This window comes from Xiphophorus hellerii, chromosome 20 (assembly GCF_003331165.1).
Source record: "Xiphophorus hellerii strain 12219 chromosome 20, Xiphophorus_hellerii-4.1, whole genome shotgun sequence".
Lineage (NCBI taxonomy): Eukaryota > Metazoa > Chordata > Actinopteri > Cyprinodontiformes > Poeciliidae > Xiphophorus > Xiphophorus hellerii.
In genome coordinates, this window is record NC_045691.1 from 24150411 (window position 1) to 24162780 (window position 12370).

Sequence of the window (12370 nt, forward strand, 5' to 3'; positions counted from 1 at the left end):
TTACTGCAATAAACTAATTTCATATGATATTCTAATTTAGACAAGCACACTGCAGACCAAAAGTTATGAAGCAACTTCAAGTCATGATCTGCTGCCTGATCAGACCGTTTCCACTGATATACACAATTTATGCAACAGGAACCAAAAGTTTAACAGGAAAAGTCCCAAGCAGTAAAAAAAAATCTAAACAAAGAAAACAAAATTGTAGTAAGATTTATTTTTGATGTACTAATTGTTTATTTTCAGCCTAAATAAACCAATCAACGTTTGACATTTTTGTATAAATCTGAAGTTTCCAAACTTTAGGCCTGAAGTGTGACTGTAAAGGAGAAGTACTAAGTTGTTTTCCTGCAATTTATGACAGCAAAACACAAAAAACAACAATACAAATCATAAGTGAAAGACAATGGTTATAATATTTAATATTCTGTGACAAAATCTCTACAGGAAATGCTAATTAAACATTTGTTAGCAGACATCAATATCATATCCAGCATAACAGCATTATGATCCGGAATATGTAAAGCATAAAGACGATGAAATAGAAAAATAAAAATGAAAATATGTGGGCAACCCTTTTGTACAGAGTCCTACAGAGACCGGCTGAAAATGTGTGCAATCTGTTGCATTTTGTTAAACACTGGCAAAATCAGCTCCATCTTCTTGACTTTTAATACATTCAGGAAGCGTTTTTAAGTTTATAAAGGAGTTTAAAAATTCCAGAAATAACTTCAAACCGAGTGCCTTACTGCTGAGAAGAAAAAACTGGGCAGGTTAAAGTGAGGTATCTCATCTGCTTACATTCAAGAACCATGACTGAAAACTGAAGTTCAGAAATAAATTTGTCTTTTGAACCAACATGGATGGATAATTTTACTAATCTTCTGAATGAAGTGGATGTCTCAACTCAAAATAATAATAATAAAAGGCTAGGATTTAGTCATCGTCACATGACTTCACTGAGCAGATAGTTCACACAAGGTAGTTAATATTTACGTGCTTTGTAAGATTGTGGAACTCGATGAGGCAGAAGCAGAAGACAACACTCCGTTTCGTTTCAGATATACATATCCATGCCATTTACGAATCGGGAGAGAAAGGAAACAAAACAAAACCAAAAAAATCTTTTTCATCTTCACTTTGAACATTTTCAATTTATATACAACAGTAAGGAACACTGTACAAAAAGAAATGCTCAGATACTAACGTTTTAAACTCTAAACATGATTGTTTCTTCCCCCCCCTTCATTCCTTCATATATGATTCAGTACTGAGGTTTTTCCCTTTTTGACAGATGGAAGTGCATACACGAGTCAGATCCAGATACAATCACTCACTTGATAAAGACGCATTAGGACGTGTTAAAAGAATACTCATCGGACATTCAAGAGGACTATTTTATCACTTTGTTCTTTAACAAAAATAGACACGGCTTTTCCAGCCTTGAAATTCCCTCTCAGAATATATATATAAAATTATGTCTCATCTATTTACACTCAGATTGTGTTCTGAAGGATTAGAAAGGTACTGCTCCATCGCTGCTGGGGGTGCGGGCTGTGGGTAGTGCGGGCTGTGGGTAGTGCATTTTTTTTTGTTTGTTTTTTTTAGTGTTGACCTGTCAGGAGGGCAAACGGAGATCCAGGGCGACACTGAACTTTTTCTCTGTTTGCTTTGCGGCCAGAGCCTGTCAGGCGTGGACAGATGACCAGCTGAAGATGATTGCAATTAGCCGATTGTGTGTGGAGGCTGGAGCCGGAGGAGGCAATGCTACACGTCTGCCCCGATCTGTAGTTAAGGAGTTTGAGGAGGAGCGGAGCCGAATTTAATGATGTTGATTTTAACCAGTTTAAACCATCCATCACTGGTGGCTGCGAATGACTTTAAGGTTAGGTGTCTAAGACTGTGCTTATGTTGTAGTAAGCAGCATGTGAAGGTATATCTGTAAGTAGCAAAACCAACCAAGTCCAGTCTTGATGTGAAAACCCACATCTTAGCTTTTTCTTTGCAAATTATTAACATGTGCTAAAAACTTCATAAAAACCAGGTTTATGTGGCCAGTATGACATTTTGTTCTTCATTGAAAATATAGCCTAATTTGAAGGACATCTCTTTATTTTCTCTAATACTACCTTTAATATCCGACAGCTACGGTTGTTTTTCTGTGTAGGTACTTAAGTATAGGCAGTGTTTCAAGACGAGTCTGCAACGTTCTCACTGGTTCTTTGAAAAAGACGAGTTTCTCCTTCCATGATGGGCGCGTGGCTCCGCTGATTCTTAAACGGATGATTGGTCCCACACCTGCAGGAGGAGGCCAAAAAAATACATTTTAAAGCATTCCAGCATTTTAAATGCTGGAATATTTTAGAACTCTTGCAAATGTTGAATCTTTTTTAAATAAATTGATTTTTAAAATATATTTTCTAGTATTACCTGCAAACTTCCAAGTGTTTTATTCAGGGTTTGTGTGATTGACTAGGGCTACACAATATTAGGAAAACATGCACTTGCTTCACAATGGATTTACTAATAGTGTCCTCACCACCAAGCTTTAGCATCTTAAGTGTGGATACCATAAAAGGAGAAACAGTCTACAAAGTATTGACCCGCAGGGACAGACTACACTTCTCAGATTATTCTTCTAGCTCGTACTTTTGTATGAATGCATGTTGTTGTACTAAATACAGTCAAAATAATATAACATGTTTGTGGTTTCAAATAACATGGTTGCAATCACCGCATTTCCAAAATGTGGAAATGTTTAAGCCATATGAATATTTTCACAAAGCACTAAAAATATTTACCACAATAATCTTAAATTTGTTTCGACAAATTCACAGCGAGGGCCATAAATAATTTCGCTTTCTCATAAAGCTGCACAACATTACATGACGTGGAAATAAAGGATCTCTTTGGGAGCCATAAATATTTGAGGTTCTTTAAGTTTTGTTCACTCGAAGAGAAGTCGTAGTAAAGCACAACATGAAGAGCCATGAACCTAAAGCTTTATCCTGCAAGCAGATGTTGACGAACCTTGTTGACGGGGTTTATGGGCGTGCGCCCAGAGCCGGTATGAAGTCTCTGGCGCTCCTCAAACCTTCCAGGTGACCTCTCCCTTCGAACGTCCATCATCCGGCCGGGGGAGCGGTCCATGCGGGGGTCTGCCATGGCCCTGCCCGGGGAACGTTCTAGCCTGGGGTCAGCCATGGCCCTGCCGGGAGACCCAACTATCCGGCTCTCCAGCATCCTGCCGGGGGACTTCTCTCTCTCCAGCGGGCGGCTCGGAGACTTGTCCCGCCGAAACTCTGTGCGGGCCTCTCTGTAGCGGTGGGGTGTGCCGGGGTCGCCGTGGACCAGAGGATTGGCGGCGAGCCTTTTGGAGATGTGCTCATTGTAGGAGGGTGGCCCACGCTTGTTGGGACTGTGGGGAGGAACCCAGGCGTAAAGACAGACATGGTGCATCATTTAGTGAAAGAGGTTTAAAGTCTGGGCTCTGCTTGGCACCGTAGGAGTCAGGATGTGGTGAGGGGGAATGGATTTATGCTAGCGCTAATTGAATTGGCTAACAAGTGCATTGTTGTTTGTGATTAGAGGTGACTGAACCCATCAACTCCATTTAGTCTGCTGAATTGAATTTAAGTTAGCGGTTAACAACAAAATAAAGAGCATTAATGAAGCTTTACACCAGTTAGCGCAAGAATAGCAAAAACATTTTTATTTTAAAGTTTATTATCGAGATGAGGTATTTCAACAAATCATTTAAAAATAAGTCGATGCAAAATTACGATCTGTGGCAGATAAAAAATGGACCACCTTTCCTGTAAAACAAAACAAATGTTAATTTTTCATTAAAACATTCGAACCATCACCACGTGTGGACACTACCTGTGCCAGCTAAGCCCAGTGACCCATCAGCACCACATACATGAACCTGAACCGTGTGACTGGAAACATCCCCCTGCTCTAAACTTGTTCTGAGCCACATGCAGAACCTAATGTGCAGCTGAAATCAATACTCTACATAAAGACACCAAACCTTGCCTTGCTTTACGTCAGCTAGCAGGACCAACATTATTTGTCTTTGATAAATGCCAAAATAATGAAAAAAATATGTACAATTTCCTTTAATTTTAGTTTCATCAGAATAAAAGACATTTGTAAACTTGAATCTGGCTTTGGATGTTGCTTTAATAGCTTCATCCTATCTGAGCAGCATTTCAGCCCACACTAGTAAAGGACTCGTTTCACCGTGGATAAGGACACTCTTCTGTTCAGACACAATTTTACAAGGTCCTTTGCTGCTGTATGTTCCTGAAAGATACGATGGTTGGACATTCCCGTATTGTTTATACCTTTCTATAATTAAACAGACGAATATGGAAACTTCATTTTGTAATGCAAAGCTGACCTAAAACAAGACATTTTAGGTGCTGAGAAAAAAGTATATATATATTTTTAACTAAATGACTAGTTAATCAAATCTCAACAGGCAAGAAAAAAAATTACATCTTCTTTGTTCATCTTTTTTTTGGCAGGATTGTTGCTCCCTTGTAATATTATAAGTTCTTAATCTTTTATTTTGTATTTTGTGAAAACTGAAGGCAGGAATATAATATTCTGTTTATCTTGAAAATGGATAGCACCTCAGAAACAAGCAACATTTAAGAGGATGGCGTGTCACTAAAGCGGTCCCTAAATGAAAGACATAATTGAAGGCAAGTTCTTACCTCCGTCCCGAGCCGTTGCGCTGCAGATCTCCTCCACCTTCTTGACTCTGCACCAGGTTGCCTTTGCAGCAAATGACCCGCAGTTTGTTCTGGTAGGATGAGGCCAAGTAAATGGCCCCAGAGGAAATGGCTGGGCCAAGGTAACGTGGGTTTGGGATGTCCAAGTGTGCATATGAGTGTGACCTGAAGAGAGAAGGGAAAGCAAAAATATTTTAAACAATGACCAAAGCATTTCATAACTTTTTCTTATGGAACAGCACAAATATGCACAACTTGTGCTGTTCTCCGGGTTTGATTTGCCAATGCATTTTAAATGTTGCGTCATTCGGACTGAATCGAAGGTGCAACATTCATGTAGTCTACAAAAAGTGACCGAGCAGACTGTACTTCTTTCAGTGTTTATAACACGAGGCTGCACATCTTCTATAAGTCTGCTTTGGCGTGCGTGATCTCTTTTGCAATCTTCATATGGGGTAAAGGCATCATAGCCAGGGAGCTTAGCAAGCTGATAAAGGAGGATCACTCTGCACATAATCTCCTGGGGTTCCTGTACAAAGGATTCTTCATAAACTTAACGTCATTACAGAGAACCCAGAGGATCCTCCTCATCAGACTGTGTCTTCAGTCACAGGCTGCTTCAGGTTAGCTGTAATACTGACCACTACATTCCTATCCACAGCCATCACCATTTGTAACAACTGTAATAATGAGTTACAACATTTATTTTTACTTTTAGAATGAAATCAGTTTCTTTTCACTTCACAGTTATGCACTATGTTTTGTCATTCCCTGTAACTAACATTTCAAAACCAAAGAACTAAAAAGAAAAATGTACCAGCAAAATACATGAGATCCTCAGCCTTGAAGTTTTGGAGTATACACTATACGTTGTTTTATTGTGAAATTTAAGAACCACAATTCAGTTTTATTTTTAGGTCCTAAACCAGAAAGGGAAAAAAAACAACATCTTTTTCAAGGGGGAAAAGATCCATAATTTCCTGTCTAGTGGCAGACAGACTGCCTTTATACATCACTCATTTCTCATGGCTATTAAATTTTAGGTAACCTTTTTTCTGACCTATCCCATAAATTCAAGGCTTCCACAAATTTTCAGATTTTAATTGGGAAAAGCCAAATAAAAAAATGAAAACCATGCATCATTTTGCTTCCACTTCAGAGTTCTGCACTATATTGTGTTGGTTTAACATATACATTTCCAATATACAGTACATTAAAGTTTATTACAGGAATACCAAAAACTGTATAAAAAAATAAATAAACCATAAACATCATTTAAAAACAAAAATAACGTCTTACCCAAGAGCAGCATGTCCCTGAATTTCAATAACATCCAAAGAGTTGAAGTAAGTCACAAACAGGTAGGGCTCTCTGTAGGCTGGAAAACCAACATTTCATTCAACATCATTACTGGTTTTTATCCTTTATAATCAATTACAATTCATCAAAAAGAGACACTCAAACTGGTTGACATTTACCAAATGAGAGAGGCAGACGGCTCCATTTGATATCGTCTGTTCTACTTCTGCGGCCATATGCATCAACAAACACACCAAACTCTGCAAGACAAAAGTCCAGAAGTTTAAAGACCCGGAAAGAACAGGAAACACCGCCTTTCCACTTTGGTGGACCTGCTAGTAATGTGTTCTCAATATACAGTACAGACCAAAAGTTTGGACACACCTTCTAATTCAATGGGTTTTCTTTATTTTCATGACTATTTATAAGGCAAGAAATCCCACTTATTAACCTGACAGGGCTCACCTATGAAGTGAAAACCATTTCAGGTGACTACCTCTTGAAGCTCATCAAGAAAATGCAGAGTGTGTGCAAAGCAGTAATCATAGCAAAAGGTTGCTACTTTGAAGAAACTAGAATATAAGGGGTATTTTCAGTTGTTTTACACTTTTTTGTTTAGTGCATATTTCCACATGTGTTATTCATAGTTTTGATGCCTTCAGTGTGAATCTACAATGTCAATAGTCATGAAAATAAAGGAAACTCATTGAATTAAAAGGTGTGTCCAAACTTTTGGTCTGTACTGTATATAACCACATAAATAAATAAATAAATGTCAAACCGTGGAAACAGAGCAGGTACTCATCCTTCTGTGGGGCTGTGGTGACTTGGATGATGGAGATGGGAAAGCTGTGGGAGGACGCAGCGAAGACAGCTGAAGCCAGCGTTACGTCGTTTTTATCCAAGAACTCTGCAGAAACGAATCCCCAGAGATATTTAACTCATTCAGGTGTGAACGCTCAAATGCTGCTGTGACAGAACTGCTCTGCTGTAAATGTTTGTGTAAAACCATCTGGTTACAAAGACATAACAGTACAAATTACGACACGTACCTTCCAGCACATACTGCTTCATCTCGATCTCATAGAACTTATTTGTGCCAATTATGATGCTGTATCCAGTGAAGTGAATACAGCTGCATGGCTCTGATGTCTCAATCTCCTGCAAATGCAAACAGAGAATGGATGAGCATATTCTTTAAATTCCCACTCCGAGCAGATCTTCCACGCCGTTCGTTCACCTTTCTGATGCAGAACTTGTTGAGGCTTTCATTATGTCGCAGGATGGTAATCTTGTTAGGCATCGCAGCACAGATGCAGAGTCCGTTATCGATCTGCAAAGACAGAACAGCTCTAATCAGGACAGAGGTAAATATCTGCTATCACCGCTTTGTTGTTCCTGTTAAGATCAGCTCAATAACTGACTGGGTGACAGTCCGCCAGGGTTTAGCTCCATTTACGCAGCAAATGGTCTCACCTTTCCAGAAGAGAAGAGGTGGCATCCTTTCACTGTCTCAAAGATGAAAGGGTTGAGGTCAGGCTGAGCTGGGAGATGGGACTGTGACAAAGACTGTTTCACCTTCTTGATCTCCACCAAACACAGCGCTCTCTCCTCCCCTGAATGACATCAGCCAGACCAGACATTATAAAGTATACAAGGAATTGCCCACAAATTGGGGTTTAGAAAGTAAATGTATGGCTTTTAAGATTTTTTTTATGCCTTTAGTTCCAACATATATGGCAACTAATTATTTAAGAAAATAACAAAAAAATTATACATTTAACTTGTGTCAATTCACATCTTGATGTCACTTTATAAGTGTCTTGGGAGGAAGATGGATTTGGCCATGTAGTTTGGGCATGAATCTAACCAGAGAAGTAATGCCAATCTAAATAACTGTAGTTGATTACATTGTAACTGTTAAAACCAGACTGTTATATTACTTTGCTGCAGTAGGAATGATTATTACTTTTCTCCTAAGTAAAAACAATCATTTTACAGTGAAAGTGCTTTCACTCAGTTGTCATACAATGAGAATGTCGTACCAGTGATCATCAGCAGCTTATCAAGCTCCCTCAGGATCTGGATCTGGAAAACCGAAGTCAGTCCAGGGATGTGCGTCAAAGAGTTCTTGATGACGTTGAGAGCATACAAACCCTCCTCAGAGCCAACTAGAACAATCTGAAGGGAAAGATGAGGCAGGCAGTGAGGAAAATGTAGTAGTCAGGCAAATTGCCTCACCACAAACATGGTTAGAAAACCTCTTTTTTGTGGTTACTGTACCTGGTCTGTGAGAGGTAGGGTGCAGTTTATGTCCAAGCGGTCATCCCCCTCCAGCTTCAGCAGAGAGTTGCCCAGAAGTTTCTATTAAGACAATAAACAAAGAAAAACAGAAAGATTCAGAAATCTGAAAATAAGTTGAATTAGAGGCAAGTAAACTCAGAGCCTGACTGCCGGAGAGCTTTTACAAACAAAATTGGCAAAGCACCAATATAGCAAGGCTTATTTCACATACAGGGTTATGTATGAAGCACACAATTTGTCATCCCTCCAGTAAACTTAACTTGAATCTTTCCAGTTTTGTGGGTACTGTTTTTTTTTTTTTTTTTTGGTAATTAAGTTTTAAATACATTTCATTATACATTATCTATCTATTGCAACTGAAAAGAGAAAAAATAGTCAAATAACCAAGGATCAACAATGCAAATCTTGTATGTGCTAAATGCTGCTCTGCGATATTTCTTGTAGCATCATTTTTACTGTATAACTTGCGTTAGTGAATCTGGAGGTCTAACAAAGCTCATAAAGCCAAAGAGATGCAGTGGAGGGAGGAGCTTTAGACAAAAGGACAGCTGCACTGGAGAAAATGATGAGGGAAAACTGGATAGAAAGTAAAGTAATTTAGGAAAAAGCCCACATGTGAAAAAACAGGGAAAGAAATATAATAAAAAAAAACTAATATGAGATAATCTTGGATCTCATACAGACAGTAGTCTGTAATCAGAAAAACATTAAATATGGTCAAGATTATGAAGCTCCTGGCTGGAAATGAAAACACAAATTTTACTAGACTGTCAACAATGCAAGACTTTGTGTGATGTAAACAAATGAGGCACTAATTCAGGGATGCATCAATAAATGGGCTTTTGACCAGAATGCATCAACCTTTTTTATTTTAGCTTGGCCTGTGACCAGCTGGTCAGAACATCAGTTCTTCTTGCACACCACAAGTAAGAGGTAGAAGGTTGCAGCAACAACTAAAATAGTGTAGATGTTGTTACTGAATGAAGATTTAAAAAAGCTACTCTATTTTTTAATGACATTCTTAGACCTCCCTGTGGGTCATTTAGGCTGTAAGGGAGTGAGAGTTGAAAACTTTCAGCAGATACCAGGAAGGTTAAACACAATACCGCAAAGTTACTTTGTTTTGAGCGTCTGTATGCCTGTTTCACATGATAGATGCTGAATTTGGAAATGTTAGCAATGTGAAAATCTTGGTTAAGTCTTTTCAGTTTGTTGTTGTACATTCTCTACAATATACAAATAGAAACAGTTGTTAGAGTAATGCTAACCATGCTAATTGCTAATCACTCCAATTGTGTAGCTTTTAATTTGGTAGCCGACTCTGGTAAAAGTCTCTGTTTTGCGCAAACTACAAAGCTGTGGGTGAATGTTCTTATCCCAGTGTGCGTGTTATTTTGCAATAGGTTCAGCCTTTATCAACAAATCAGTAAATTTAGAACTTGATCCCACAAGTCTTATGTTAAAGTTATAAACATAAGACTAACTTTTACATTAGTTAGTCTTATGAAACCAAATTCATAAGACTAACTTATGTTAAGAAACCAAATTCTTGGGGAAGAAAAGAATTATAGCAAAATCTAGACTTATTTCATGTGACTGAGATCAAACTGTTGTGTTCACAGCCAAATAAACTTAAAAAAAAAACTGGAAGAAGAGTTAAAACAGTTCCAAGTAATGACAGTAGAGGTTAGAAGGTAACAGAAATGTAATGTCTAAATACAGAGGTGGTAGAGGCAAGGGCACAGTATTTGGAGAAAAGCTGAAACAATTCAGTGCTAAGATAGCATTACAAAGAAAGCAGAAGATGGGGGGGAATGTTGCAAGAAAACAGAAAGAAAGGAACAAGCATCAGCCCATGATATCTGTTGTTGCAAAAACCGATCGTCATGGTTTACCAAATAGGGCTTTAGCACAGCTTTTGCAGGAGCATGCAACACAGCATACGCTAAAATGTCTGCCGCAGCATTTTCATGTCCATGCGTTAATGTGGTTTATATTAATGAAAATGTATGAAGTACAACTATTTTTCGAAGGCATCTGTTCTGATCGACCATATCGAGTAAGTGACTCTGGACTGCGCTGACCTCAACTATCGTGCACACAGTTTTATACATATTTTGGACAGCTGACACATGCTTAGTCGGACGGACGACTGAAGCCCAAGCGTTCGTGCAGCCACTTACTGTACCTGAACCAGAGGTGATAGGTTCTTCTGTCTTTTAGAAACGCCTGCCTATAACATGATCCACATAACCAGGTTGAATGGAGATATACGCACACACACAATCACAGTCACACACGTACCAACCAATTTATTCACAGAGGAGGACAACAAGTGGGTACAGGATGAAAATATTGAACACATGCAAAGAGAGAGAGAAAGGAGAGAAAACAAGAAGTGAAGATGCTGGGCTGATGAGGAATAAAAAGCATCTTAAGTCACTTTTTAAAATGTTGCCGCAAACAAGACTACGATCTTTTGATTTGGTTAAAATTGGTCTAATATTAAGAAACCAAGGACTAGTTTCACACCCCTTGTTTACAAAAGTATTTACATATTGAGCAGCACAAAATCTTAAAATAATGTATGAATATTTAAGCTTGTACTTAAATGACAAAATTATACTTACCGCCTCAGCTTCTGCTCTGTCTTTAGACCCCCGGCTACCGACCATGACAGACTCCAGCACTGCCACCCAGCGCTGCTTGTCAGGGAAGCTGGGAGCCATGAAGTAGAGGCACTGGCCCGGCCAGCATGTGGTGTGGGGATGGGACTCCAGCTTCAACACATATGGAATGTCTGAGAAGGGGTACAAAAAAAGCAAAAAATATATATATACGCATTTGGACGCCAATATATTTAAAGGTTCTAAAAATCAGAAACTCAATATAAATGCTCAAACGACAGAATACCTTTAAAAAATATAAATATAATTTCTGGTGAGGAGTAAAATATAAATAGGAAACATCCACATTTATTGCCACTTAAAATGGCTAAATCTCACAGGTGCATCATATCAGGAATAAATGGTCAGAACATAATTACTCAAGGAGGTTTTTCCCTGTGTGTGAAAGCATAGAAGGGTTTAGGCATGAAATAATGAAACTCCGATTTAACTGTGTATAAAAGGGTGCTTGAGGAAATTGTGACCTCATTCGTAAAAGAATAAATTAATGAACAAAATAGAGGTGATGTAGAACTGGGCCTTTGAAACAGGCTGTTTGAAACCCCTTAAATATCTCACAGATGAAAGTTTAGATGGCTGGTAGATGGCTACAATAAGCTTTAACCAAAATGAGTAAAATTATCAGCAAGGCGGCAAATTGTCCCAACTTCTTCCTCATTCAGAATACAGACCTTAGTTGCTATCTTTTGTTTAAGAAGCCAAACAAGGTAAGAGTTTAATAATCAACTGTAACTAAATCACTACGTTTTTTGTTTTTATTTTAGATATATACAAGTTTACACATCAATATTTGAAGATTTCTCAAAAACAAACAAAAAAGTAGTTGTTGGTATGACCTAATTTTTTTTTTACAAATGCCATAGTGAAAACAAACATTGAAACCAGGAAATGACAAAATGAAAAACTTTCAATATTTTTTCATTAGCAGAATTAACTAGTTTTTCTTACCCGACTTGGCCGTGTTGATGAGCTCAGAGGCACCGACGGCTCCATGAACTGTGACCTCTCCGTCACCTAAACACAGCTCAAACTCCTCCTCGGCCTTTAGAGAGTCTAAAAACAAACAAATGGATTCCACTGTGGTCTATACAGGAAAATCTGAACTGAAATCACAACGTCATTATTATAAATTCAACAAAATTATCTTTCTTTAAAAGTGTAAAGCATAGAAAAAAACAAAACAAAAAAACAATTGTTGACCTTCTGCAGGTTCAGTATCATAGACTGATAGTTTGGTTCCGTCCAGAATCACATATTTCCTCTCCCATCCTTGCTGGCCGCGTTTGCCATTTCTATCCAGTGAAATATGAAGGTTTAAACTATTTATTAGTGCTGTAT

At 38.3% G+C, this 12370-nt stretch overlaps 1 protein-coding gene across 7 annotated transcripts in view; it reads right to left on the bottom strand.

The window, feature by feature from the left end:
• Positions 1-393: 393 nt before the first annotated feature.
• The window catches only part of cita (citron rho-interacting serine/threonine kinase a), a 42926-nt gene continuing 30949 nt past the window's right edge, over positions 394-12370 (bottom strand). For 4 of the 7 annotated variants that reach the window (XM_032549688.1, XM_032549686.1, XM_032549687.1 and 1 more), the window contains 14 exons: positions 12233-12324; positions 11981-12085; positions 10976-11145; positions 8325-8405; positions 8087-8222; positions 7518-7657; positions 7282-7374; positions 7094-7202; positions 6823-6951; positions 6221-6301; positions 6042-6120; positions 4725-4907; positions 3031-3418; positions 394-2298 (listed from right to left, as the gene is read on the bottom strand). In XM_032549688.1, the coding sequence (XP_032405579.1) occupies positions 2275-2298; positions 3031-3418; positions 4725-4907; positions 6042-6120; positions 6221-6301; positions 6823-6951; positions 7094-7202; positions 7282-7374; positions 7518-7657; positions 8087-8222; positions 8325-8405; positions 10976-11145; positions 11981-12085; positions 12233-12324 (1810 nt within the window). In that variant the 3' untranslated portion in view covers positions 394-2274. Of the gene's footprint in view, positions 2299-3030; positions 3419-4724; positions 4908-6041; positions 6121-6220; positions 6302-6822; positions 6952-7093; positions 7203-7281; positions 7375-7517; positions 7658-8086; positions 8223-8324; positions 8406-10533; positions 10579-10975; positions 11146-11980; positions 12086-12232; positions 12325-12370 lie in introns of all 7 variants that reach the window. The other 3 variants (XM_032549683.1, XM_032549684.1, XM_032549682.1) reach the window with 1 other exon arrangement.